This window comes from Microcaecilia unicolor, chromosome 7 (genome assembly GCF_901765095.1).
Source record: "Microcaecilia unicolor chromosome 7, aMicUni1.1, whole genome shotgun sequence".
NCBI classification, from domain to species: Eukaryota; Metazoa; Chordata; class Amphibia; order Gymnophiona; family Siphonopidae; genus Microcaecilia; species Microcaecilia unicolor.
The window spans coordinates 122,274,783-122,300,806 of record NC_044037.1 but is presented as its reverse complement, the minus strand read 5'-3'; the positions used below and the strand labels follow the sequence as shown (position 1 = coordinate 122,300,806).

At 44.6% G+C, this 26,024-nt stretch overlaps 1 protein-coding gene across 2 annotated transcripts in view; it reads left to right on the top strand.

The window, feature by feature from the left end:
• THOC6 (THO complex 6) overlaps positions 1-26,024 on the top strand; it is a 322,699-nt gene that overhangs the window by 64,079 nt on the left and 232,596 nt on the right. For both annotated transcript variants that reach the window (XM_030208909.1, XM_030208908.1), the window contains exon 2: positions 10,619-10,734. In XM_030208909.1, the coding sequence (XP_030064769.1) occupies positions 10,619-10,734 (116 nt within the window). The remainder of the gene's footprint in view (positions 1-10,618; positions 10,735-26,024) is intronic.

Here is a 26,024-nt window from a genome sequence, read left to right as displayed (position 1 = left end):
GACCAGATGGTATTCATCCTAGAGTACTGATAGAAGTGAAAAATGAGCTTTCGGAGCTACTGTTAGTGATATGCAATTTATCCTTAAAATCGAGCGTGGTACCGGAAGATTAGAGGGTGGCCAGTGTAACGCCGATTTTTTTTAAAAAGGTTCCAGGGGAGATCCGGGAAATTATAGACCGGTGAGTCTGACGTCGGTGCCGGGGAAAATGGTAGAGGCTATTATTAAAAACAAAATTACAGAGCACATCCAAGGACATGGATTACTGAGACCAAGTCAGCACGGCTTTTGTGTGGGGAAATCTTGCCTGACCAATTTAGTTCAATTCTTTGAAGGAGTAAACAAACATGTGGACAAAGGGGAGCCGATTGATATTGTGTATCTGGATTTTCAAAAGGCGTTTGACAAGGTACCTCATGAAAGGCTACAGAGGAAATTGGAGGGTCATGGGATAGGAGGAAATGTCCTATTGTGGATTAAAAACTGGTTGAAGGATAGGAAGCAGAGTGTGGGGTTAAATGGGCAGTATTCACAATGGAGAAGGGTAGTTAGTGGGGTTCCTCGTGGTTCTCTGCTAGGACCGCTGCTTTTTAATATATTTATAAATGATTTAGAGATGGGAGTAACTAGTGAGGTAATTAAATTTGCTGATGACACAAAGTTATTCAAAGTCGTTAACTCGCGAGAGGATTGTGAAAATTTACAGAAGGACCTTACGAGACTGGGAGACTAGGCGTCTAAATGGCAGATGACCTTTAATGTAAGCAGGTGCAAAGTGATGCATGTGGGAAAGAGGAACCCGAATTGTAGCTACATCATGCAAGGTTCCATGGTAGGAGTCATGGACCAAGAAAGATAACTGTCGTTGTTGATGATACGTTGAAACCTTCTGCTCACTACTACTACTACTTGACATTTCTAAAGCGCTACTAGGGTTACGCAGCGCTGTACAATTTAACATAGGACAGTCCCTGCTCAAAGGCGCTTACAATCTAAAGTACAAATGTACAGTCAGTCAAATAGGGGCAGTCTAGATTTCCTGAAAGGTATAAAGGTTAGGTGCTGAAAGCAACATTGAAGAGGTGGGCTTTGAGCAAGGATTTGAAGATGGGTAGGGAGGGGGCTTGGCGTAAGGGCTCAGGAAGTTTATTCCAAGCATAGGGTGAGGCGAGGCAGAATGAGCGGAGCCTGGAGTTGGCGGTGGTGGAGAAGGGTACTGAGAGGAGGGATTTGTCCTGTGAGCGAAGGTTACAGGCGGGAACGTAAGGGGAAATGAGGGTAGAGAGGTAATGAGGGGCTGCAGACTGAGTGCATTTGTAGGTAAGAAGAAGAAGCTTGAATGTATGCGGTATCTGATTGGAAGCCAGTGAAGTGACCTGAGAAGAGGGGTGATATGAGTATATCGGTTCAGGCGGAATATAAGACGTGCAACAGAGTTCTGAACAGAATGAAGGGGGGATAGATGGCTAAGTGTGCTGCTATGGCTAAGAAAGCAAATAGAATGTTAGGTATTATTAGGAAAGGAATGGAAAACAAAAATGAGGATGTTATAATGCCTTTGTATCACTCCATGGTGCGACCGTACCTTGAACATTGTGTTCAATTCTGGTCGCCGTATCTCAAAAAAGATATAGTGGAATTAGAAAAGGTGCAGAGAAGGGCGACTAAAATGATAGCGGGGATGGGACGACTTCCCTATGAAGAAAGACTAAGGAGGCTAGGGCTTTTCAGCTTGGAGAAGAGACGGCTGAGGGGAGACATGATAGAGGTATATAAAATAATGAGTGGAGTGGAACAAGTTGATGTGAAGCGTCTGTTCACGCTTTCCAAAAATACTAGGACTAGGGGGCATGCGATGAAACTACAGTGTAGTAAATTTAAAACAAATCGGAGAACATTTTTCTTCACCCAACGCGTAATTAAACTCTGGAATTCGTTGCTGGAGAACATGGTGAAGGCGGTTAGCTTAGCAGAGTTTTAAAAGGGGTTAGACGGTTTCCTAAAGGACAAGTCCATAAACCACTACTAAATGGACTTGGGAAAAATCCACAATTCCAGGAATAACATGTATAGAATGTACGTTTGGGAAGCTTGCCAGGTGCCCTTGGCCTGGATTGGCCGCTGTCGTGGACAGGATGCTGGGCTCGATGGACCCTTGGTCTTTTCCCAGTGTGGCATTACTTCTCTACTTATGTACCATACTGGGAAAGACCAAAGGTCCATCAAGCCCAGTACCCTGTTTCCAACAGTGGCCAATCCAGGTCACAGATATCCGGCAAGATCCCAAAAATGTACAAAATATTTTATACTGCTCATCCCAGAAATAGTGGATTTTCCCCTCGTCCATTTAATAATGGTCTATGGACTTTTCCTTTAGGAAGCCGTCCAAACCTTTTTAAAACTCCGCTAAGCTAACCGCCTTTACCACATTCTTTGGCAACGAATTCCAGAGTTTAATTACACTTTGAGTGAAGAAACTTTTTCTCAGATTTGTTTTAAATTTACTACATTGTAGCTTCATCGCATGCCCCCTAGTCCTAGTATTTTTGGAAAGCGTGAACAGATGCTTCACATTTACCCGTTCAAATCCACTCATTATTTTATAGACCTCTATCATATCTCCCCTCAGCCGCCTTTTCTCCAAGCTGAAGAGCCCTAGCTGCTTTAGCCTTTCCTCATAGGGAAGTCGTCCCATCCCCTTTATCATTTTCGTCGCCCTTCTCTGCACCTTTTCTAATTCCACTATATCTTTTTTGAGATACGGCGACAGAATTGAACACAATGTTCGAGGTACGGTCGCACCATGGAGCGATACAAAGGCATTATAACATCCTCATTATTGTTTTCCATTCCTTTCTTAATAATACCTAACATTCTATTTGCTTTCTTAGCCACAGCAGCACACTGAGCAGAAGGTTTCAACGTATCATCAACAACGACACCTAGATCCCTTTCTTGGTCCATGACTCCTAACATGGAACCTTGCATGACGTAGCTATAATTCGGGTTCCTCTTTCCCACATGCATCACTTTGCACTTGCTCACATTAAACGTCATCTGCCTTTTAGACGCCCAGTCTCGTAAGGTCCTCTTGTAATTTTTCAAAATCTTCCTGCGATTTAATGACTTTGAATAACTTTGTGTCATCAGCAAATTTAATTACCTCACTAGTTACTCCCATCTCTAGGTCATTTATAAATATGTTAAAAAGCAGCGGTCCCAGCACAGAGCCCTGGGGAACCCCACTAACTACCCTTTTCCATTAAGAATACTGACCATTTAACCCTACTCTCTGTTTTCCATCTTTTAACCAGTTTTTAATCCACAATAGAACACTACCTCCTATCCCATGACTCCAATTTCCTCTGGAGTCTTTCATGAGGTACTTTGTCAAATGCCTTCTGAAAATCCAGATACACAATATCAACCGACTCCCCTTTATCCACATGTTTGTTCACCCCTTCAAAGAAATGTAGTAGATTGGTGAGGCAAGATTTCCCTTCACTAAATCCATGTTGACTTTGTCTCATTAATCCATGCTTTTGAATATGCTCTGTAATTTTGTTCTTAATAATAGTCTCTACCATTTTGCCCGGCACCGACGTCAGACTCCCCAGTCTATAATTTCCCGGATCTCCTCTGGAACCTTTTTTTAAAAATCGGCGTTACATTGGCCACCCTCCAATCTTCTGGTATCATGCTCGATTTTAAGGATAAATTACATATTTCTAACAATAGCTCCGCAAGCTATTTTTAGTTCTATCAGTTCTCTGGGATGAATACCATCCAGTCCAGGAGATTTGCTACTCTTCAGTTTGTAGAACTGCCCCATTACATCCTCCAGGTTTACAGAGAATTCATTAAGTTTCTCTGACTCGTCAGCTTCGAATACCATTTCTGGCTTTTTATATTTTTATTTTGCCTAAAAATTCGTCCTTTAAACTCCAATCTTTAAGTTCCCAAAGCACAAAGCAAAATAGTGTTCACTTACCAGAGAAATGTTCTCTTCTCTCTGAACTTCTCAGAAAGAATACTTGCAATACTCTACAGAGGATCTGGACTATGCTCAGCTGGCACGGAAGTGGTCGGCAGATCTGGCAGCACATTTTACTGCACTGCAATTACAAGACTGTCTACTGTCTGTGCAGTGCTTCATGTATAATGCATCGTTGTGGGAATTACAGTATAACTTTGTTCTGAGATTGTACATTTCTTCTCGTCGTGCTCAGTGAGCAGTCTTTGTGGACGCGGTGACTTTCCCAAAATGTCAACACAGCCCTATTACGCTGGGGCACATGTTCTGGAGCTACCCTGTGATTCAAGTTTTTTGGTCTCTCAAGTTGTCCGCGAGACCAGTGACCCAATCGTCTCGCCCTGTCTGACTGGCTTCCCATCTTTTGTTTGAGGATTATAATTTGACTACTTTCACAGCACCTGGCTTTCTGGGATTTCTTCATCATATGGTTCTCCTGGCAAAGAAAGTCGTCATCCTACACTAGCTTGAGGTCACTCCGCCCACTGTAACTAGCTGGTGTTCTCAAATGATTACCTTGCTTTCCTTAGACCACTTGCACATGGAGGACATTTCTTCGCCCAAGGAGAAATGTTTTCAGTCGCTGGGAGCGCTTTTGGTCCAGCCTGCAGCCAATCTACTGAACTGATTCCAGTTATTGTTCTCTTACAAAGCAATTGGTGGGGGAGGGGTGCTTTTTGTATATGGTGAGATTTCTGAATTGTATTGCCTTTTCATATGTCTTGTTTTTTTTCATTATTTTCTATTTGGTGCACTGTTCTGTTGCGTGCTCAATAAAAATGATTTGTCATTAAAAAGAAATATACCATAATTAAGACCATCAACCAACCCCTTCTCATCCCCAATACTCATTAGACCTCCTCTCAAGCCCAGTCCTGTGTAATGCCATGGACCCAGACCACCCATCACCCCCCTATTCTAATCACAAATCATAAATATACACATTTCCCCGGTAATAATAATATACACCTATAGAATATATCCTAGCATACTTAAATTTTAGAAGTCCAACTCCCCAGGTCATGGTAAGATGGATGAGCAGAACCCAGTAATGTTAGAACCTACCCTCGTAACTAGGGTAACAAAAGGAAAAAGAAGAAAGCCTGTGTGGCCCAAGGACTTCAATAAAATAATCAAGTATAGAGGATAAACAAATGTGGCAAAACAGAGTCCAATCTTGTCCAAGTACATTACACAAATATAGGCATAAAACTGCCTTGGCCAGTTAGTCATTCCAATTTATAACTCTCCTTCCACGTCTCGCAAAGATTGATATTTTTTTTAATCCACGTTTCTACAAGAGCAGCCGATTGTAGGCCAGCAAGAAGGAGGAACCGATGTAGCTGAAGGGAGTGGGGACATGGGATACAGCACCCAGAATCACATAGTGAAGGAAAGTCACCCAGGGACTGGTTTTGGCTGTGGACTATAATTTGCCCATCCCTGATTTAAACCATATATAGGTATTGAGTTTACTTTCATGCCTTCCTGTCATATTAATATGAAAACATGCTATTTCCAAAAACATCAAAGTATATAAAGATATTGTGCTTGCTGTGTGTGTGTGTTTTTCATGCCAATATATATTGTTAAACTATATGATGCACTTTGTTTATTTGAAATAATACAATGCAAAGGTAATTTAAACAGGTCACCTAGATTGGGAGGCCACACAGATACCTATTTTGAGGCTATGTCATAAAAACACATGGAGGGGCATTTTCGACCGGGGGCGCCCATCTCCGAGGACGGCACCACGAAGGGGCGGGGCCGACCGTATTATCGAACGAGATGGGCGTCCATCTTTCGTTTTGATAATACGGTTGGGGGCGCCCAAATCTCAACATTTATTAGGTCAGCGTTAAAGATGGTCGACCTAAATGCTGAGATCGCCGGATTTAGAGATGGGCGCTCTCTGTTTTCGCCGATAATGGAAACCGATGGCGCCCACCTCAAAAACGAACAAATCCAAGGCATTTGGTCGAGGGAGGGGCCAGGATTCATAGTGCACTGGTCCCCCTCACATGCCAGGGCACCAACCGTGCACCCTAGGGGGCACTACAGTGGACTTTGCAAATTGGTCCCAGGTGCATAGCTCCCTTACCTTGGGTGCTGAGCCCCCCAAACCCCCTCCCAAACCCCACTCCCCACAACTATACACCACTACCATAGCCCTAAAGGGTGAAGGGGGGCACCTACATGTGGGTACAGTGGGTTTTGGGTGGGTTTTGAAGGGCTCCCATTTTCCACCACAAGTGTAACAGGTAGGGGGGGATGGGCCTGGGTCTGCCTGCCTGAAGTCCACTGCACCCACTGAAACTGCTCCAGGGACCTGTATACTGCTACGATGGACCTGAGTATGACATTAGGGGCTGGCAAAAAAAGTTTTTAAAGTTGTTTTTTTGAGGGTGGGAGGGGGTTAGTGACCACTGGGGGAGTCAGGGGAGGTTATCCCCGATTCCCTCCGGTGGTCACTTGGTCAGTTCGGGCACTTTTTTGAGACTTGGACCTGAAAAAAAAGGGACCAAATTCTCGCCAGGGACGCCCTTCTTTTTTCCATTATCGGCCGAGGGCGCCCATCTGTTAAGCACGCCCCGGCACGCCCCTGTCCTGCCTTCGCTACCGTTCCGCTACGCCCCTGGGAACTTTGGCCATCCTGGCGACGGAAAGCAGTTGGGGACGACCAAAATTGGTTTTCGATTATGCCGATTTGGGCGCCTCTGAGAGAAGAACTCCCATCTCCTGATTTGTGTCGAAAGATGGGCGCCCTTCTCTTTCGAAAATGAGCTGGATAGGTGCCTATATTTCATTATAAAATAACAGTACAAAAGTAGCTAAAATTGCAGCTATAGTCTGTTATACCAACTAAGAAGTTGGTGTAAATATATGTGGCTGAAGTATGCACATAGGTAAGTATTTTATAATCAATGCATGTGCTTTGTGGCTCTGCTTCACTCTGCCCCAGCTCTGCCCCTGAACACACTTCTACCCAGAAACCATAAAAGCAGTGGTGTAGCCAGACCTGAGATTTTGGGTGGGCTCAGAGCTAATATGGGTGGACACTAGGTATGAGTAGTGTTTCTTGGGATACTCCTTAATAATGCCTTAAAGTGCACTTGATGATGGATTTCTAAGTAAAACAGTCTGTGCAACAGCTCTTTTGCATTAACAGAAACCACATACCTGGTTCATGGAACACCGACATTTTTAAATATAGTGATTTTATCCCATATCTTAAACTTGACCAAATATGACTGCTATAAGGCAAACATGTCAATGGCACATATCCTTCAAACTTTGCTTTGTAGCAAATGCCTGATTAAGCTGAATTCATAAAACAGGTAAATTCTGATACTGACATTCCCATTAAAAAAAAAACCAGAGAAGTCAGACTCGTAGATCTCAACATGACCTACATGCACACAGAATCTTTTACATTGGTCACATGCAGAACACAGATCACCCCCTACCAACTGCAGAATAAAAGACAAAAAAATAGAAATTGCAGAGATGCCAAGAACACAGACCACCCCTTACAAATTGCAGAATAAAACACAAAAAATTAGAAATCATAGAGATGGCAAATTACCCAGTTCCAGGCTTGAGATTTTGTGCAGTCCTGATTTAAACTTTATAACCCAAATCAGTGTGAAATTTGCAGTGCCTGATTCTGCCCATGGAAATCAGTGCTGCAAGTCCCATAACAATGGGGTGGTCAGAAATGCAGGACTGACCCCAAAGCTCCAGCCTGGAACTGTATCCCGGCATCAGCCCTGCCCTTCCCCCTCCCCCTCCCCCATAGTTTGGCATCAGCCATGGGAGAAAAGGCAGCGACAGCGATCAAAGCAGTGGCGTACCTAGGGTAGTTGACACCCGGGGCTGGTCATTTTTTAACCCCCCCCCCCCCCCCCCCCCCCCAAATGCAGTATTAGGCATACCGAGAATACAAAACACTCGGGACCTATAGAGGAATTCTAGCATACCATAAGCAGTCATTTCTACAAGTCACACAAGGAAAAGGAACGCATCTTAAACACTACAGTGAGCACTAGAACATCAATTCACCTATTGTAAAACGAAACCAGACAGAATAGTACAGATCGTCGATCCTGCACGGTCAATGCCAACTGAAAGCCATGTGTTTTTCAGTAACACAGATACACGCTACTCCACTATAGAATAAGTAATCATAAACTTCCTATTTAGACAAAAATTAAACTGAACCCCCAAGATGCCAGACTCTGCATACAATGCAACACCACAGAAACAGAAAATGTCCCCTAGTACTGTGCAAAATATAAAGACAGCAGATGTAAATTTGAAAAAAAAAACTAACAAATACCAATCACCACTTTACAAATTAACAAATAGAAATAAAACAAATATAGAAAATACCATTTTATTGGACTAATACATTTAGCTGTCAGAGGCCAAAACCTTCTTCATCAGGTCAATACAGTATAGTGCTGTTACAGTATCCTATCCTGACCTGAGGAAGGGGGTTTTGTTCTCCGAAAGTTAGTCAAAATGTATTAAAATTAATCCAATAAAAAGATTACCTCATTTACATGTTCTATTTATAAACACTTATTAACACATCTACAATACTACTTTATCCTAAAGCTAAAAAATAAATATATATATATATATATATATTATTTACAGTTGTCTCTGGTTTCTGCTTTCCTCATCTTCTATTCACCGTCTTCCTTCCATCCAGCATCTGTCTTTGCTCTCTCTCTGCCATCCAGTGTCTGCCCTCTCTGCCGTCCCTTCCATCCACTGTCTGCCCTTCCTCTCTGACCCTTCAATTTACCATTTGCCCTCCCTCTCTCATCCATCCAGGGTCTGCCTTCCCTCTCACTGCCCCTTCTTTTTGGCCCCCAGTTCCAGCCCCAGCCCACATCTCCCACATGCCCCTCCTTTTCAGCCCCAGCCCTTTTCTCCCACCAGTCCTGAGCTTCAGCCCCAGCCACTTCTCCCTGTCCCCTTTTTAGCCCCCAGTCCCCAGTTTCAACCCCAGCACTTTTCTCCCACCAGTCCCGAGCTTCAGCTCCAGCCACTTCTCCCTGTCCCCTTTTCAGCCCCCAGTCCGCACAGTTTTAGCCCCTGCCCCTTTTCAGCCCCCATTTCCAGTACTGGCCCCCTTATCCCACCTACCCTCCTTTTCAGCCCCCAGTTCCCTTCATCCACATGCCTTACATTAGGGCCCCCCTTTTCAGCCCCAGACCCATTCTCCCTCATGCCCCCTTCTCAGACCCCAGTTCCAGCTCCAGGCCCCTTCTCCCATCTGAGCCCCCCTCCCTGACCCAGTCCCCACCTGCCTAACAGCTCTATCGACGCTGTTCTCCTGCCATCCAGCCTTAAAAAAAAAAAAACCCGGTGAAGCACCTCGCGTCTGCTCTGCTCTGCTGTAAAGCAAGCAAATCGCCTCGTCACTTCGGCCTTTCCTTCACTGTGCCCCGCCCTCTGATATAACTTCCTATTTCCGCGAGGGCGGGATACAGTGAAGGAAAGGCCGACGCGACGAGGCGATTTGCTTGCTTTACAGCAGAGCAGAGTAAATGCAAGGCACTTCACCGGGGTTTTTATTTTTTTAAGGTTGGATGGCAGGAGAAGAACGTCGATATAGAGCTGGTAGGCAGGTGGGGACTGCGGCGCCGGCGGAGCACCCCCCCCCCCCATACACACACCCTTGGTACGAGGATGTTGGCTGGGAGGGCCTGGAGGGAAAATGGGTGGGCCTGGGCCCGTCCAGGCCCGCCCGTGGCTACGCCCCTGCATAAAAGTACATGTTTTCTTGTCATCACACACATTCTTAGAAGTGGAGTAATTTTCTAAGCAGCTTTTTCATGTTTACAACAGCACTTACGTAGCAGGGGTGTAGCCAACCCTCCAATTTGGGGTGAGGGATGGACTGAGGGAACACCACATTCCTCCTCTGCTCCCCCCCCCCCCCCCCCCATGTGTGCATTAAACATACCTTTGCTGGAAGGAATTGCCAAATCCCCGCCAACCAAAGAAAGGGAGTGTCCAAGCCCTACTCGCCTCCTTCCACCGCTTCTGTAACACAGAAGTTGGCGACATGCCTCCAGCCACTGATTCCAGTACTCCCCGAGCATGCTTAGTTCTTGCACGAACTGTGCATGTGTGAAATCCCAGTAGCAGGAGGTATACCATGGACTTCTGCATTACAGAAGCAATGCAAGGAGGCACAGAGCAGCTCAGGCACTGCATTTCTTTGGCTGGCGGATCTTCAACCCCCCCCCCCCCCCCCCCCCCCCCCCCCCCACCGTAACTACATCATTGTTACGTAGGAAAAATCCTTTATTAAATTTAGTTCCAATATGCATAGCTTTTCCTTTTTGAGTACTATGCTTCTTTGCATTATTTTCTTTTCAATAGTTGCATTGTCTTTTAAATAAGAGTCAGCTAGGCATGAGGTGGTCTGCTGCTTTCCTGTACCAGCACTGTTAGCTCTGACTTTACTGGTTATCAGTGGTGAGGTAGGATATAGAAATCTTCCAACAGCCTTCATTTTACAGATAGATTTCTGCTTTCTTATTGTTTTTTCTTTCACTTTAGATGGATATGCAACGTTCATTAGAGCTCCTTCACATGACTGTCTTTTCCCAGAGCTTTTCCCCCTGTGGGAAGTACCTCGCTGCTGGAAACAACTACGGGCAAATCGCCATATTCAGGTAATCTTTGCTTCTGGACTTTGAACTGCTCTGACCTTTTATTGTATTGAAATATTCTCCTTTATTCTCCTCTTTACAGGAGAAGTGTGTTCTTTGTATTTCGAGATCCTGGCATATGTAGGAAAACTCTATTCTACCTTCCACTGTGGCACTGGAGCCTGTTTTCAGCCTGTTAGTAAATTCCCTGATCCGTGGTACACTAGGTGCCTTGAAATAATAATCATGATTCTCTGAAGCCAAACAGGTCTACCAAGTGGCACATGCCTGATGTTGAAGAGATGTATTCTCCAAGCTTTTTTGGGAAAGGCTTAAGAACTTATTACTTATTTGCAAAATGTGGAGCTGTGGTAACATGAAACTTCTCCACTCAGGTCATCTATCCATGTTTAGGTGTTATATTGGGCCTTAATAAACATGAATTGGGAAAACCACCTAAGCAGCATACAAATTCATTTATAATATAACACACAGGAGAAGAGAGATTTAAAAAAAACTAGTTAGATTATTACAATGAACAGATTAAATATTATATAGTTCTACTATGTGTCTTTGGGGGGTTTTTTCATCTGCCTTTTTCAGTTGAGGTTTCAACCTAAATCTCCCCACCCCTTATACCTAGCTACCTGGTTTCACCCTAATTAGACTATGTAGCATTTACAGTGCTCTAATCAGTTTTTGTTTTTTTTTTAACTCTAGCATAGCTTCATTAAGCAGTCTGCTTGGCTAATTTGTTTTCAGTCACCTAAAGAGAAACTTTCATAGTTTTGTGTTTTCCCCTTTTGATTTTTCAGCTAAGGAAGTCTAGTCACCAAAGTATGGTAAATTGCAGTAAATTCAATGCAGTTTCCACTGAATTTAACATGGGTTAACATGCTTGTTCATTGCCTCAGCCCCATTATTTTTTTTCTAAATATTGTATTGAATAATTTTCAATAAAAACAATGGAACAAGAAAAAGGAAAGAGAAAAAGAGTAATACCTTTAGTATGCAAAGTCAAATCAGCAACAGTGGATGGAATAATTTTCAATGAAGAAAAAAACAAAACAAGTGGACAACAAGTCAGTTAAAGAAATTGTAGATAATGTTCAAGTGGTTCCCATATCTTCTTTTTGGAGAGAATTGTACGCTGCTTCTCTGCTAATGCAAATTCCATTTTATGATACTGTAGAACTGAATTCTACCAGAAGTGAAGGTTGAGCAAATGAGCAGTTTTTCAGTTGAGTAGAATATTCTTTTGAGCAATAGTAAGTAAAATATCCAAGAGTTTTTTGTTTGAGAGGTCAACAAATTTACTTGCTGGGCACATGATTTGAAAATCACAATTGTCGGTGATAAAGTATATTCCATTTGGAGAATTTTTTGAATTATAGGCCAAATTGCCAGAATGTGAGTACAAAATCACACTCGTATAACATATGAAGAAGAGTTCCTGTCTTTTGATAACAGTGCCAGCATTTGTCTGAGGGGAGTAGACAAGCACTTGCTAACTTATTAGGAGTCCGTTGACCCTGTGATAAAGAAAGTACATAGACTGAAGAATTGATGCCGAAGACAACGGCCTCAAGACTTTTGACCAAAAAAAGGACCATTGGACATCAGTAAGGGATTGATCTATATCTGTTTGCCAGTTGGCTTGAAGAACTGTGTTGGACTTGAAGGAGTATTTTATCAATATCTTGTAAATCCATGATGCAGTATGACCTTCAGTGATTAAGGAGTGTGCAGTGTCAAATAATGAAGGCTGTAGTGTGGACAGCAGAGAGAATGATAGAGAGGCAACATTACTATGAGTTATCAGTAACCACTTGAAATATGCAGAAGAAGGTAAGGAACATTTTTCCTTAAAATCAGTAAATGGTCGAAAGGACTTATCTGGATGAAGCACATCAAAAAGAGTCCCTCTTCTCTTGTCAATCCACTCTTTCCAATAGAAGGAAAGTTTAATTCATACATATGGATTGTACCATAGTGACATATACAAAGATTTCAAAGCAGGCACTGCAAGAAATTTATCTAATTCAATAAGTGACTTTACAGTGGATGAGAGTATAAGACCTATATTCTGAGAGGGAAAAGAAGAAGAAGATGATAACATTGGAAGTGTGAATGGATGCATCATAGCTTCTTCAAATACTAACCAAATTGGTTTATAGTCATCTTTTTGAAAGATCCATTTACAACCCTGGTGAGGTGTAAAGGATTTGTGATAACTAGTGAAATCTGGGAAGAAAGCACCTCCAGTGTCCTTTGTACCTTTTAATTTTCTAATAGCAATTTTGGGAGTTTTATTTTTCCATTGAAAAGCATTTAACAACTTATCTAGCTGTGAAAAAAAAGAAGGAGGAAAGGTCAGGGGAAGCATACTAAGAATGTAGTTCATCTTAGGAGATATCATCATCTTAATTGTTTCTAGACGGCCCCAACAAAATAGAGAAAGAGGATGCCAAGAGTGTAAAAGCTGTTTGAGAAACTTTAATATTGCTTCTGTATTATAATGAATGGTGTCAGAGAGGTATACAAATCTATTCCTAAATATCTAAGTTTAGGATTAGCCCAAACTAGTCCAAATATGCTGGCGATGTGTGGGAGAGCATATGAGTTTAGTGGGAGAAGCTCAGTCTTTTGTTGATTAACTTTGTAACCTGAAAAATGAGAGAATGTATTGATAGTATTGGAAAGTGCAGGGATTGAGTCATAAGGATTAGAGAGATACAAAAGAACATCATCGGCATAAGCTGAGAACTTAATTTCTAGATCCTTATAAGTAATACCTTTTTATATTACAGCAATCCTTTATTACGAGCAAAAGAGGTTCAAGCGCTATATTAAAAAGATATGGAGAGAGTGGACAGCCTTGTCTAGTTCCTTGCTTAAGAGAGATTTTTTGTGACAGTGAATTATTTGTAATAATTCTAGTTGAGGGATTAGTATACAAAAATCTAATTTTATTTATAAATTACAAGGAACAGATAGTCCCATTCTACCTGATCGAAAGCTTTTTCTGCATTGAGAACTAGAGCTACCAAGGGTTCATCATGGGAGTTTGCCAAATGAGAAATATGAAGAAAGAGACGTGTGTTATCACTAATGAGCCTACCTGGCATGAATCCAACTTGATTAGGACTTATAACTTTAGAGATGTGTTTAATTCTATTGGCAAGAATTTTAGCATATATTTTGTAATCTATTTATTTTTCATTTGTAGCATTTGTATCCCACATTTTCCCACCAATTTGCATGCTCAATGTGGCTTACATTTGCCGTAATGGCGGTTACCATTTCCGGTTAACATGATTACAGATGGTATTGCGTTAATGTGCATACATTCATGGTAACATACATGGAACATAATATATATGGAACAGATCATGGTATATATATATATATATATATATATACCATGTGCGTACATACATGGTAAAGAAGAATACATTATGGTATTGCAAGAAGGTTCCTGAGTAATAAATTGGGTTGTAACATACATTAGGTCATCGGCTATAGAGAGACCCTATTCGACATAAGGTCTAAAGTGGTAGTGCTTGATCATTAAAAGCAAGAGGTTAAGCAGTCAGGCGATAAAAGTTCGGTTTTGTAAAGATCGTATATAATGGTATTGTTTAGTATTTAAGATGGATGTTGATGGTATGCCTTCTTGAAAAGATCTGTTTTCAGTAGCCTTCAGAAGATGGTTAGGTCTTGCGTTGTTTTTATGGCCTTCGGTAGAGCATTCCATAGCTGCGTGCAGATGTACGAGAAACTGGTCGCGTATGTGGATTTGTATTTTAGCCCTTTACAGTTAGGATAGTGGAGATTGAGGAATGTGTGTGATGATCTTTTTGCGTTCCTAATAGGCAAGTCTATAAGGTCTGACATGTAGGTTGGGGCTTCCCCGAAGACGATTTTGTGGACCAGGGTGCAGATTTTGAACCTAATTCGTTCTTTTAGTGGAAACCAGTGTAGTTTTTCTCTTAGGGGTTTGGCGCTTTCGTATTTCGCTTTCCCAAATATAAGTCTGGCTGCTGTATTTTGAGCGGTTTGAAGCTTCTTGATGATTTGTTCTTTGCATCCGGCATAAATGGCATTGCAGTAGTCTAGATGACTTAACACCATTGATTGTACTAGGCTGCGGAATACTTCCCTGGAAGAAAGGTTTGATTCTTTTGAGTTTCCACATTGAGTAGAACATTTTCTTTGCTGTATTTTTCGCATGGTCTTAGAGTGTGAGGTTTTGGTCAATTGTGACTCCAGGATTTTCAGGCTGTCTGAGACCGGAAGTGTGTAGTCTGGAGTATTTATGGTCTTGGGTTTGTTTGTGTTGTATTGTGAGGACAGGATGAGACATTGTGTTTTTTCTGCGTTTAGCTTTAGTTGGAATGTGTCCGCCCATGAGTTCATTATTTGGAGGCTGTGTGTGATTTCATTTGTGATTTTGGTTATGTCTTATTTGAACGGGATGTATATCGTGACATTGTCAGCATAGATGTACGGGTTAAGTCCATGGTTGGATAGCGATTTGGCTAAAGATGTCATCATTAAGTTGAAAAGGGTTTGTGAGAGTGGTGATCCTTGTGGTACACCACTTCAGATTTCCATGGTGTTGACGTTTTTGCTTTTGAGATCACTTGATAGCATCTTGCTGTTAAGCCTTTAAACCATTTTAGTACGTTTCCTCCAATCCTGAAGTAGTCTAGAATGTTCGGGAGTATTTGGTGACTGACCATGTCGAACGCGCTGGACATATCAAATTGTAGGAGCAAATTGTTCCCAGTTGCAATTAGTTGTTTAAATTTGGTTAGGAGAGTGGTTAGCACTGTTTCAGTACTATGCTTGGATCGAAATCCTGACTGTGATTCATGTAATGTTGTGAATTTGTTTAGGTAGTTGGTAAGGTAGTTGGTAAGTTGTTTGGTTACCATACTTTCCATTAGTTTTACTATCAGGGGATGGATGCTACTGGTCGATAGTTGGTTGTGTCATTTAGTTTTTTTCTTTAAGTCTTTGGGTATGGGTGTAAGTAATATATTTCCTTTGTCCTTGGGGAAGAGTCCGTGTTGTAGCATGTGGTTCAGGTGTGACGTGAGGTCTGTTATGAAGCGTTTGAGGGTGAACCTTATTAGATTACTGGGGCAGATATCCAGTTTGGAATGGGTTTTGGAGAATTTGTTGAGTGCTTGAGTGATGGTTTCTTCGGTTAGCAGATTGAAGTCATTCCAGGTTCGGTCTGCTGGGTGTTCACCGGGAGTAGGGTCCAGGCAATCCATAAATTTTTCGTGATCAGTGGTATTGAGTGGTAGTGTGGATCGAAGTTTTATAGTTTTCTCATTGAAGTATTTGGCAAGTTGGTCTGCCGATGGGGCTGGCTGTGGTAACCGGTGTCGTGTCTATTAGTTTATTCACGAGTTGGTAGAGTTTATGTGGGTCTTTGTAGTCTGGTCCTATTTTGGTTTTATAGTATGCTCTTTTGGTGTGTCATTGTATATTTGTATTTTCTTTGCATTTGTTTCCAGGCTTTGAGTGTATGTTCATTTTTTTGTTTTTTGCCATGCGCATTCGAGTCTCCTAACTTGTTTTTAGTTTTTTCAGTTCTTCGTTGAACCAAGGTATTGAGCTGTGTCTTCGTGTGGTTCTTGTTTGTAGTGGTGCAATTTCATCTAGTATGTCCCTGCATCTGTCGTCCCAATTTTGGAGATAGTGTTTGGAGTCTGTCTGTGCTATCCATTCATTCCATATCATCAAACTGATCAATCCATAGACTGGTGGGTTGTGTCCATCTACCAGCAGGTGGAGATAGAGAGCAAACTTTTGCCTCCCTATATGTGGTCATGTGCTGCCGGAAACTCCTCAGTATGTTCTCTATCTCAGCAGGTGGTGGTCACACACAGCAGCAGCTCTGGCTAGGCCTCCAAGCCTAATCCTTAGGTTTTGTTGAGGCCTGGGGTTGAGGGCTCTTTTGAGCAAGTGCAAACCTGGTGGTGCCAGGTCCCTCCTTTTCTCCCCCCTCCCGCTGGCTCCGTTTAAAAAAAAAAAAAAATAATAATAATTTTTTAAACGTCTTTAAAGGCGTTTAATTCGACGTTTCTTTAAACGTTCATTGCAGCTACTCACTGGGACACCAGTTCGTTACAGCTCGGAGCGGCAAGCAGGTAATTTTACCTTTTTATAGCGGGCAGGGGGTTCCCCGATTCTTCTCCTCGTGGCAATGGCGTCGGAGGGCGAGGGCGCAAAGGGTCGCTCCCCGGATCGCTGGAGCGCTTCTAGAGGGGATGCGGGGGTTTTACAACCTGATTTGCCCTTGATGGGTGATAGTTTAGTGACCGATGAATGTCCCGGTCGTTCCTCCGGCGTGGCGGTTTTTTCCCGCCATAAACGCCCATCCCCCGCTCCTCGCCTCCGCCATCTTGGCCGGCCACGCGGCTCGGACGGCTTCTTCGGGGCCGCCCTTGAGGTTGGAGACATTAATGCCATGAACGCCCTTAATTTGGGCGACGGCACAAAGCGGCTAAAGTTAAGCGCCGTTCTTCCCGCGCGGCTCCTTCACGGAGTTTCGCGCCGGACGCCATTTTGGATGCGCAGCATGTCTCTTCCCCGCTATTGCGAGCGCCGGTTGAGAGTGCGTCTAGGGCTGTTGCCCAGGTTGCGGAAGTGCACAGTCTGGGGGGTTTCTCCCCCGAGTTTGTTTTGCTGCTGCATCAGGCTTTCCTCATGCAAAACGCTGCCCCTGCTCCCTCTTCTGATAAAGAGGTTGAGGTTCCCAGAGGTAAACGCCCTCGGGTTGATTTCCAGGCCTTGGAGGACTTTTGTCTCCTCCGATGTAGATGAGGGCAGCGTGTCTGAGGTCTCCCAACGATCCTTTGCGGATTCCTTGGAGGAGATAGATCCCCGCTCGGATGGAGCGGATGACCCCTCTGCAGCGCGGCTTTTTAGCCCAGAGGATTTGCCCAACCTGTTGTTACAGGCCATGGACACTTTGAAGATTTCCTCTCCGGAGGACGTCTCTCCCTCAGCCCCTGTTGGCTCTGCCATTATGCTGGGGACGAAGCGCCCGCCTAGAACCTTCCACGTGCATGATGCCATGCACACCTTAATTGCGGCTCAATGGGATGTCCCGAAAACGAGCCTTAAAGTGGCTAGGGCTATGTCCCGCCTCTATCCTTTGGCTGTGAGTGAACGTGAGGCCTATCTGTGGCCTACCGTGGATTCTTTAATCACTGCGGTGACTAAGAAAACGGCGTTGCCGGTGGAAGGTGGCACGGCCCTAAAGGACGCCCAAGACAGAAGATTGGAGGCGGCCTTAAGGTCGTCCTTTGAGGCAGCTGCTTTAAGTTTGCAGGCCTCAGTTTGCGGCTCCTATGTGGCCAGGGCGTGCCGGACTATGGTGCAGCGGGCTTCCCCCTCGGATCATTCCTTGAGGGCTGATTGGCCGGCCCTGGAATCGGGCTTAGCCTATTTGGCAGACTTGCTGTATGATGTCTGGAGAGCCTCAACTAAAGGCATGGCTCAGACAGTCTCTGCGCGGCGGTGGCTTTGGCTGAAACATTGGTCTGCTGACCACGCCTCTAAATCCCGCCTGGCTAGATTGCCTTTTAAAGGCAAGCTGCTCTTTGGGGTCGTGCTGGACAAAATCGTGACCGATCTCGGCACGTCTAAGGGCAAGAAATTACCAGAGGTCAGGGCTCGGGTTAGTACTCGTCCCGATACCTCCAGAGGACGGTTGCAGGAAGCCCATCGGTACCGCCCGGGCAAGTCGGGTTCCTCTGCCCCCTCTTCCTTCAAGAGGAATTTCTCCCCCAAGCAGCATTCCTTTCGCAGAGACCGCCGTCCCGGAGGTGCTCCCTCCGGTCCTCCCCCAGGGTCTCGTACCCAATGACGGGGCCTTGGTCCACGCCCCAGTGCAGATTGGAGGACGGCTGTCCTCGTTTCTGGGCGAGTGGACCACTATAACTTCAGACGCGTGGGTGCTGGAAGTCATCAGAGACGGCTACAAGCTAGAGTTCTGCCAACCCTTAAGAGACGGGTTTGTACTCTCTCCCTGCAAGTCTCCGGTCAAGCTGTGGTAGTGCAGCAGACCTTGGACAACCTGATCCGCCTGGGTGCGGTCGTTCCAGTGCCAAAAAATCAGATTGGCAAGGGACGTTACTCCATTTACTTTGTGGTTCCAAAGAAAGGAGGTTCTGTCCGGCCTATCCTCGACCTCAAAGGGGTCAATCGGGCCTGGAAAGTGAGGCACTTTCGCATGGAGACTCTCCGCTCTGTTATAGCGGCAGTGAAGGCAGGAGAGTTCTTGGCTTCCTTGGACATCAAGGAAGCGTACCTGCATATTCCCATCTGGCCTCCTCTCCAACGCTTTCTGCGTTTTACAGTCCTGAGACGACACTTCCAGTTCAGAGCCCTCCCTTTCGGGTTGGCTACTGCTCCGCGGACCTTTTCCAAAGTAATGGGGGTCATAGCGGCCTTCCTGCTAAAGGAAGGAGTACAAGTCCATCCTTATCTGGACGACTGGTTGATCCGAGCCCCCTCTTATGCAGAGTGCGGCAAAGCTATGGACCGGGTAGTTGCTCTTTTGAGCTCCCTGGGATGGATCATCAACTGGAAGAAGAGCCAGCTGCGCCCAACTCAGTCCCTGGTGTATCTGGGAGTTCGATTCGACACCCAAGTGGGCAGAGTGTTCCTGCCAGACAATCGGATTGTCAAGCTTCAGGCTCAGGTGGACTAGTTCCTAGTAGCCTCTCCTATTCGGGCTTGGGACTACGTGCAGCTGTTGGGCTCTATGACGGCCACGATGGAAGTAGTGCCCTGGGCCAGGGCTCATATGAGACCACTACAGCTATCTTTGCTGCTGCGCTGGACTCCGATGTCGGAGGATTATGCCGTGCGCCTTCCCGTGGACCCAGCAGTGCGCAAGGCGCTGAGCTGGTGGACGCAGACAGACAAGTTGTCTGCAGGATTGCCTCTGGTGACCCCGGAGTGGATTGTCGTCACGACAGACGCCTCTTTGATGGGCTGGGGAGCCCACTGCTTGGGAAGGACAGCGCAGGGGCTCTAGTCTCCTGCAGAGGCAAGTGGTCTATCAACCTCCTGGAACTCAGAGCCATTCGGTTGGTGTTATTGGAGTTCATCCCGGTACTGGTGTTGAAGCCTGTACGGGTCCTGTCGGACAATGCCACGGCTGTGGCCTATATCAACCGCCAGGGAGGTACCAAGAGCGCCCCTCTAGCTAGGAGGCTATGAGTCTTTGCCAGTGGGCAGAAGCGAACCTGGAGCAGCTTTCAGTGGCCCACATTGCCGGAGTCATGAATGTCAAGGCGGACTTTCTCAGTCGCCATACCTTGGAGCCCGGAGAGTGGCAACTATCTGCTCAGGCGTTCTTGGACATCACGAAGCGCTGGGGCCAGCCGAGCCTAGATCTGATGGCGTCATCGGCCAATGGCCAAGTGCCGCGCTTTTTCAGCAGAGGACGGGACCCTTGATCCCTGGGAGTAGATGCTCTTCTCCAACAGTGGCCGACACAAGAGCTCCTCTATGTGTTCCCGCCCTGGCCCATGTTGGGCAGGGTGCTAGACCGGGTGGCAAAGCATCCCGGCAGGGTAATCCTGGTGGGTCCGGATTGGCCCAGACGTCCCTGGTATGCGGACTTGTTCAGGCTCTCAGTCGACGATCCTCTGCGGCTGTCAGTGGAGCAGGGCCTGTTACATCAGGGTCCCGTGGTGATGGAGTATCCCTCTCCCTTTGGTCTTACGGCCTGGCTATTGAGCGGCAGCGTCTGAGGAAGAAGGGCTTCTCAGACAAGGTCATCGCCACTATGCTGAGAGCGAGGAAGCGCTCTACTTCTACTGCTTACGCCAGTTTGGCGTATCTTTGCAGCATGGTGTGAAGCAGGCTCACTTTCTCCCTTCACTGCTCCAATTTCTTCAGTGTTGGCGTTCCTGCAAGAAGGTCTGGAGAAAGGCCTGTCGCTCAGTTCCCTTAAAGTCCAGGTAGCGGCTCTGGCTTGCTTCAGGGGCCGCCTGAAGGGTGCTTCCCTGGCTTCGCAGCCAGATGTGGTGCGCTTTCTCAAGGGAGTTAATCACCTGCGCCCTCCTCTGCACTCAGTGGTGCCTGCGTGGAATCTCAACCTGGTGCTAAGAGCATTGCAGAAGCCGCCTTTGGAACCCTTGTCGAGGGCATCTCTGAAAGACCTGACGTTGAAAGCAGTCTTTTTGGTGGCTATCACTTCAGCCAGAAGAGTTTCCGAGCTCCAGGCGCTCTCATGTCGAGAGCCTTTTCTGCAGTTCACTGAGGCAGGAGTGACTATTCGCACAGTGCCTGCCTTCCTGCCCAAGATTGGTTCTCGCTTCCATGTGAATCAGCAGCTCTGTCTCCCTTCCTTTCGTAGGGAGGACTACCCAGAGGAGTACTCCGCTCTTGAATATCTGGATGTGAGACGAGTCATCATCAGATACTTGGAAGTGACCAATGATTTCCGGAAATCGGATCATCTGTTTGTCCTGTTTGCAGGTCCTCGTAAGGGTCTGCAGGCTGCTAAGCCTACAGTGGCAAGATGGGTCAAGGAAGCCATTGCAGCGGCTTATGTGGCCGCGGGGAAGGTGCCGCCTATCCAGCTGAAGGCTCACTCCACGAGAGCTCAGGCGGCCTCGATGGCAGAGGCCGGATCCGTCTCCTTGGAAGAGATATGCAAGGCGGCAACGTGGGCTTCGGCTCATACATTCTCCAAGCATTACCGTTTGACTGTGGCTGCACGGGCGGAGGCCCGGTTTGGAGCTTCAGTGTTGAGGTCAGGGATTTCTATGTCCCGCCCTGGGTGAGTACTGCTTCGGTACATCCCACCAGTCTATGGATTGATCAGCTTGATGATATGGAAGGTAAAATTATGTATAATCATACCTGATAATTTTCTTTCCATTAATCATAGCTGATCAATCCATAGCCCCTCCCAGATATCTGTACTGTTTATATTCTGGTTGACTTTTAGGTTCAAGTTTAGCCTTCAGTTACTTCAGGAGGACTTCGTGTTCAAGTTCTTCTTTCACTTGGATTCTTCAAGAGTTCAGACGAGTTTGTGTTACAGTGAGCTGCTGCATTTCTCTCCCCTCCGTTTTACGGGGCTGGATTGAGACATAAATTCTGCCGGCACTCCCTCCCGCTTCGTGCGGCTGTAGGGCAGCTTTGTACCCCTCCCGCTTCGGCGGTGTTAGGGTCAGTCAGCTCCTCCCGCGGTTGCGGTTGCAGGATAAGCCAGATCCCCCCGCATCGGCGGGTGTGGTGTCCCTCCCCCGCTCCGCGGGGATGAGCTGGACGGATTCCCCTCCCCCTCTTGTGTGGGGATGAGCTGGGTTAATTCCCCTCCCCCGTTTCGGCGGTGGTGAGCTGGGCAGAGTGTCCCTTCGTGGGTGTAATTCTCTAAGTGCTGAGTCCTGCGGATGGAGCTTTGATATCGACATACTGAGGAGTTTCCGGCAGCACATGACCACATATAGGGAGGCAAAAGTTTGCTCTCTATCTCCACCTGCTGGTAGATGGACACAACCCACCAGTCTATGGATTGATCAGCTATGATTAATGGAAAGAAAATTATCAGGTATGATTATACATAATTTTACCTTTTTGTAGATCTGTTGCCAGAATATAATAGGATCAATCTGTCCTCTAGTGGTGTAGGGTGTGCATTCTTGGGTTGCGTGTCTTTTTCTATGCCATTGTAGGGCTATGTTTAGTTTATGGTGGTCTGACCATGGTATGGCCGTCCATTTTGTATCTGTTAGTATAAGGTTTAAGTCTAAGGGTAGTTTGTAGGTAATGAGGTCAGTTGTGTGTCCTTTGACATGTGTAGCCTGTATGTTAGGTAGGCTAAGGTCCCATAATTGTAGGAAGTCTTTGCAGTCCCGTGTATTGGCTGCATTAGGGTCTTCCAGGTGTAGGTTTATGTCACCTATTATGAGTAAGTTGGAGTTGGATATACATGTATTCAATATAAAATCCATGAAGTTTGACTGGCATTCTTGCCAATTTCCTGGTGGTCTATAAAACAGGACCAGGTTTAAATGGTCGGGCAGAGTAGCATGGTGGATTCTAACTGATGCAATTTTGAGTTTTGGTGTTATAGACTCAGCAGTTGTTGTTACGGTGAAGTGGGATCTATAGATTAGTGGTATTCCAACTCATCTTTTTTCTTTCCTTGTCCAGTGTGTAATTTTGTAGCCTGGGGGGCAGTTCTAGGATTATGGGGTCCTTGTGTTCGTGGATCCAGGTTTCGTTGATGAGTACTAGATCAAGGTTGTCTGCCGTAATCCAGTCAGTTATTGTTGTTGCTTTATTTACTACTGATTTGGCGTTTATGTATCCCACTTGAATTGTTTGGTAGGGGTCTTTTATGTTCGTAGTTGTGATGATTTTCTTAAGTTGTCTGTTCTCTTGTTGTGTAGGTTTATTATGTCCTTTCTTTCCTTTGTGATATGTTTGTCCCCGTGGGGTGGTTTTTTCATTGTTTTGATTATTGTTGTGCCTGGGTAATCTGAAGAGGTTAAGTATTGTGGATATCTTGTTGGTGTTTGTGAGGGGGGTGGTTAGTGTTCGGTGAATTAGAGATAGTGTGTAGATTATTAGAATTAGTTTGGTGATAATCATTTTGTTGTGTCTGTTTGAGATCAAAGTTCAGAAATAAGTCTGTGAGGGTACTTGTTACCTACAAACACCCTCTCTTCATCAGAGGTACTAAAGGTAAAATTGGTATGTTAGCAAATGAGGCACGGAGGTAGACATAGTTAAAATTAGAACAAAAATAAGATCAAAATCTCTTGTAGAGAGTCAGCTCCCTCCCAGTGTGCGGCGGAGGTCGGGGCAGTCTCCCCTCGTCCGGCGATGATCCGGCGGTGGCTGCGACCCCGGCGCACATGTTCGTTGCAAGGACTACAGGCCTGTACTACAGTTGCCATTCACTCAGAGCTCAGCAATGAAGCCATTTGGTTAGTCTCTGTTTCCTGTGCCCCATGCAGCCATCATTGGCGTTCACTCAGAGCCCAGCAAATAACCTATGAGCTGGTGAATTTTGAAGAGGTTTAATAGACTGGAGTGGGAGTGAGCCTATCTAGACCACTGTAAGCAGGGAAGTCATTTGAATAGTCTCTGTTTCCCGTGCCGCCCACAGCCGTCATTGACGTTCACTCACCGTCCAACAAATAGATCTATGAGCTGCTGCCTCCACGTTGTCGCTCCAATTGCTTGTACCTCTGTAGTAATTCTGGCTCTGGCACGTTGGGCATGGAAATCCTGGCGTGCAGCACGCCTACATTTAGTAGGGAGATAGGACGATGATTAGAAACTAGCATGGGATCTTTATTTGGTTTTGGTATAACAGTAACAATTGCTTCAGAGAAAACAGAACCAGAGGCACCATCTGGAGTTAGAGCATTAAATAATGAGAGAATTATATGTGAGAGATCTAACTTTAAGATTTTATAGAATTCTATTGGAATACCATCAGGGCCTGGTGTTTTTTTTTTTTTTGAGGGGATTCCTTAATTGCTGTATAAAAGTCTTGTTCTGAGATTGGTTTCTTAAGTGATTCTATATCAGTATGAGACCACTTGGGATCTGTAAGGGTAGATAGGAATTCAAATGCCTTATTTTGAGTGTTCATTGATTCAGATTGATAGAGATTAGAGTAGAAGTCATGAAAGGCTTTGGAAACCTCAGAGGTAGAGGTAGCAATAGCTTGATTGGGTAATTTGATACCAGAAATTTGGACTTTGTCTTTTTCTTTTGAGATAATTAGCCAATAGGGTACTACTCTTATCTTTTTCAGCATAATATTTAGAAAATATATCAAAAATTTGTTGTCTAGCTTTAAGACTAAGTAATTTATTCAATTTGTATTTTAATTTATACAGGGAATTAAGTAAGGAGGGATGGCCCAATCTTATGTACTCAGATTCTGTATCTTTAATTTGTGATTCAAGTTCAGAAATCTGAATTTTTTTTCTTGCTTAGCTTTGTAAGATGCCAAGAAAATAATTTTGCCTCTTAATGTGGCTTTAAAAGCTTCCCACACTAAAATAGGATTAGTAGAAGAGGGGGTGTTTAATTTGAAAGAATTCCACAATAAAGGATCTAATTTTCACAAGAATTTCCTCATCCCCCAACAGACTTGTGGGTAGTTGCCAAATTGGTGATTTTCTAGGAGCCATTTCTATCCAGTTTAATATTAGAGAGACTGGTTGTGGTCCGAAACTACTATAGGAGAAATGGAGGAGGATTTAATAGATTCTACTAATGAACTGGAGATCAAAAAGTAGTCGAGCCTAGAAAAACTTTTATGTGGGGCTGTGAAGAAAGTAAAATCTTTAGAAGTCGGATTACATAGAGGCATATTTTCAAAGCACTTGGACTTACAAAGTTTCATAGTAACCAATGGAACTTTGTAAGTCTAAGTTCTTTGAAAATGAGCCCCATAGTCTCCATGGATCTATAAGGTGTAGTTGTTCCATAAATGAATGTAAAGTGATGGAGGATTTGGAGGGAGACAACTTGGTTTGTGAGTGTCAATCAAGGAGATAATCCAAGGGGATATTAAAGTCTCCAGCCATAATGATGGGAATAGGGTCTTGAGATTGAACAATATGAAAGAGATTGGAAAAAAAAAGTCTGGAGAGTCAATATTAGGAGCATAAATGTTAACTAGCAGCACTGGTGCATTGTTGATAGAAGCTTTAACAATTAGCCATCTACCATCAGGATCTATGTGTTGATCTAGTATAGATGGGTTACAATCTTTACTAAATAAAATTGAGACACCGTTTCTTCTGCCATAGGCAGGGGAGTCTATTGAGGAGGAGATCCAATTACATTGCTTCACGAATTGTGAAGTGTTTGGGGAGTGTATTTCTTGTAGAAAAATAATTTCTGGTTTCAGTTTTTTGAGATATAAAAGAACCTTCTTTCTTTTAATAAGGTACCTTACACCATTTACATTCCATGTCACAAAATTAATAGGTAAATTAGAGAAATTTTGAGACATTGTGAATTATAAGATGAAAAAAGAATGTGACTTAGAGGTCCACAACAGAACAGGAAGGTATTAGTAAAATAGAGCATATTAAACCAGGGGAAAACAAGAACGGCATGAGGAAGTAAATCAATAGTTCCACCAATAGAATGAAAAGTGAAAGAGTGCACTTAAAGAATTCCCTGCATTATACATCTAGAAAAAACAAATATAGAATTCTCCGAGGACAAGCAGGCTGCTTGTTCTCACTGATGGGTGATGTCCACGGCAGCCCCTCCAATCGGAATCTTCG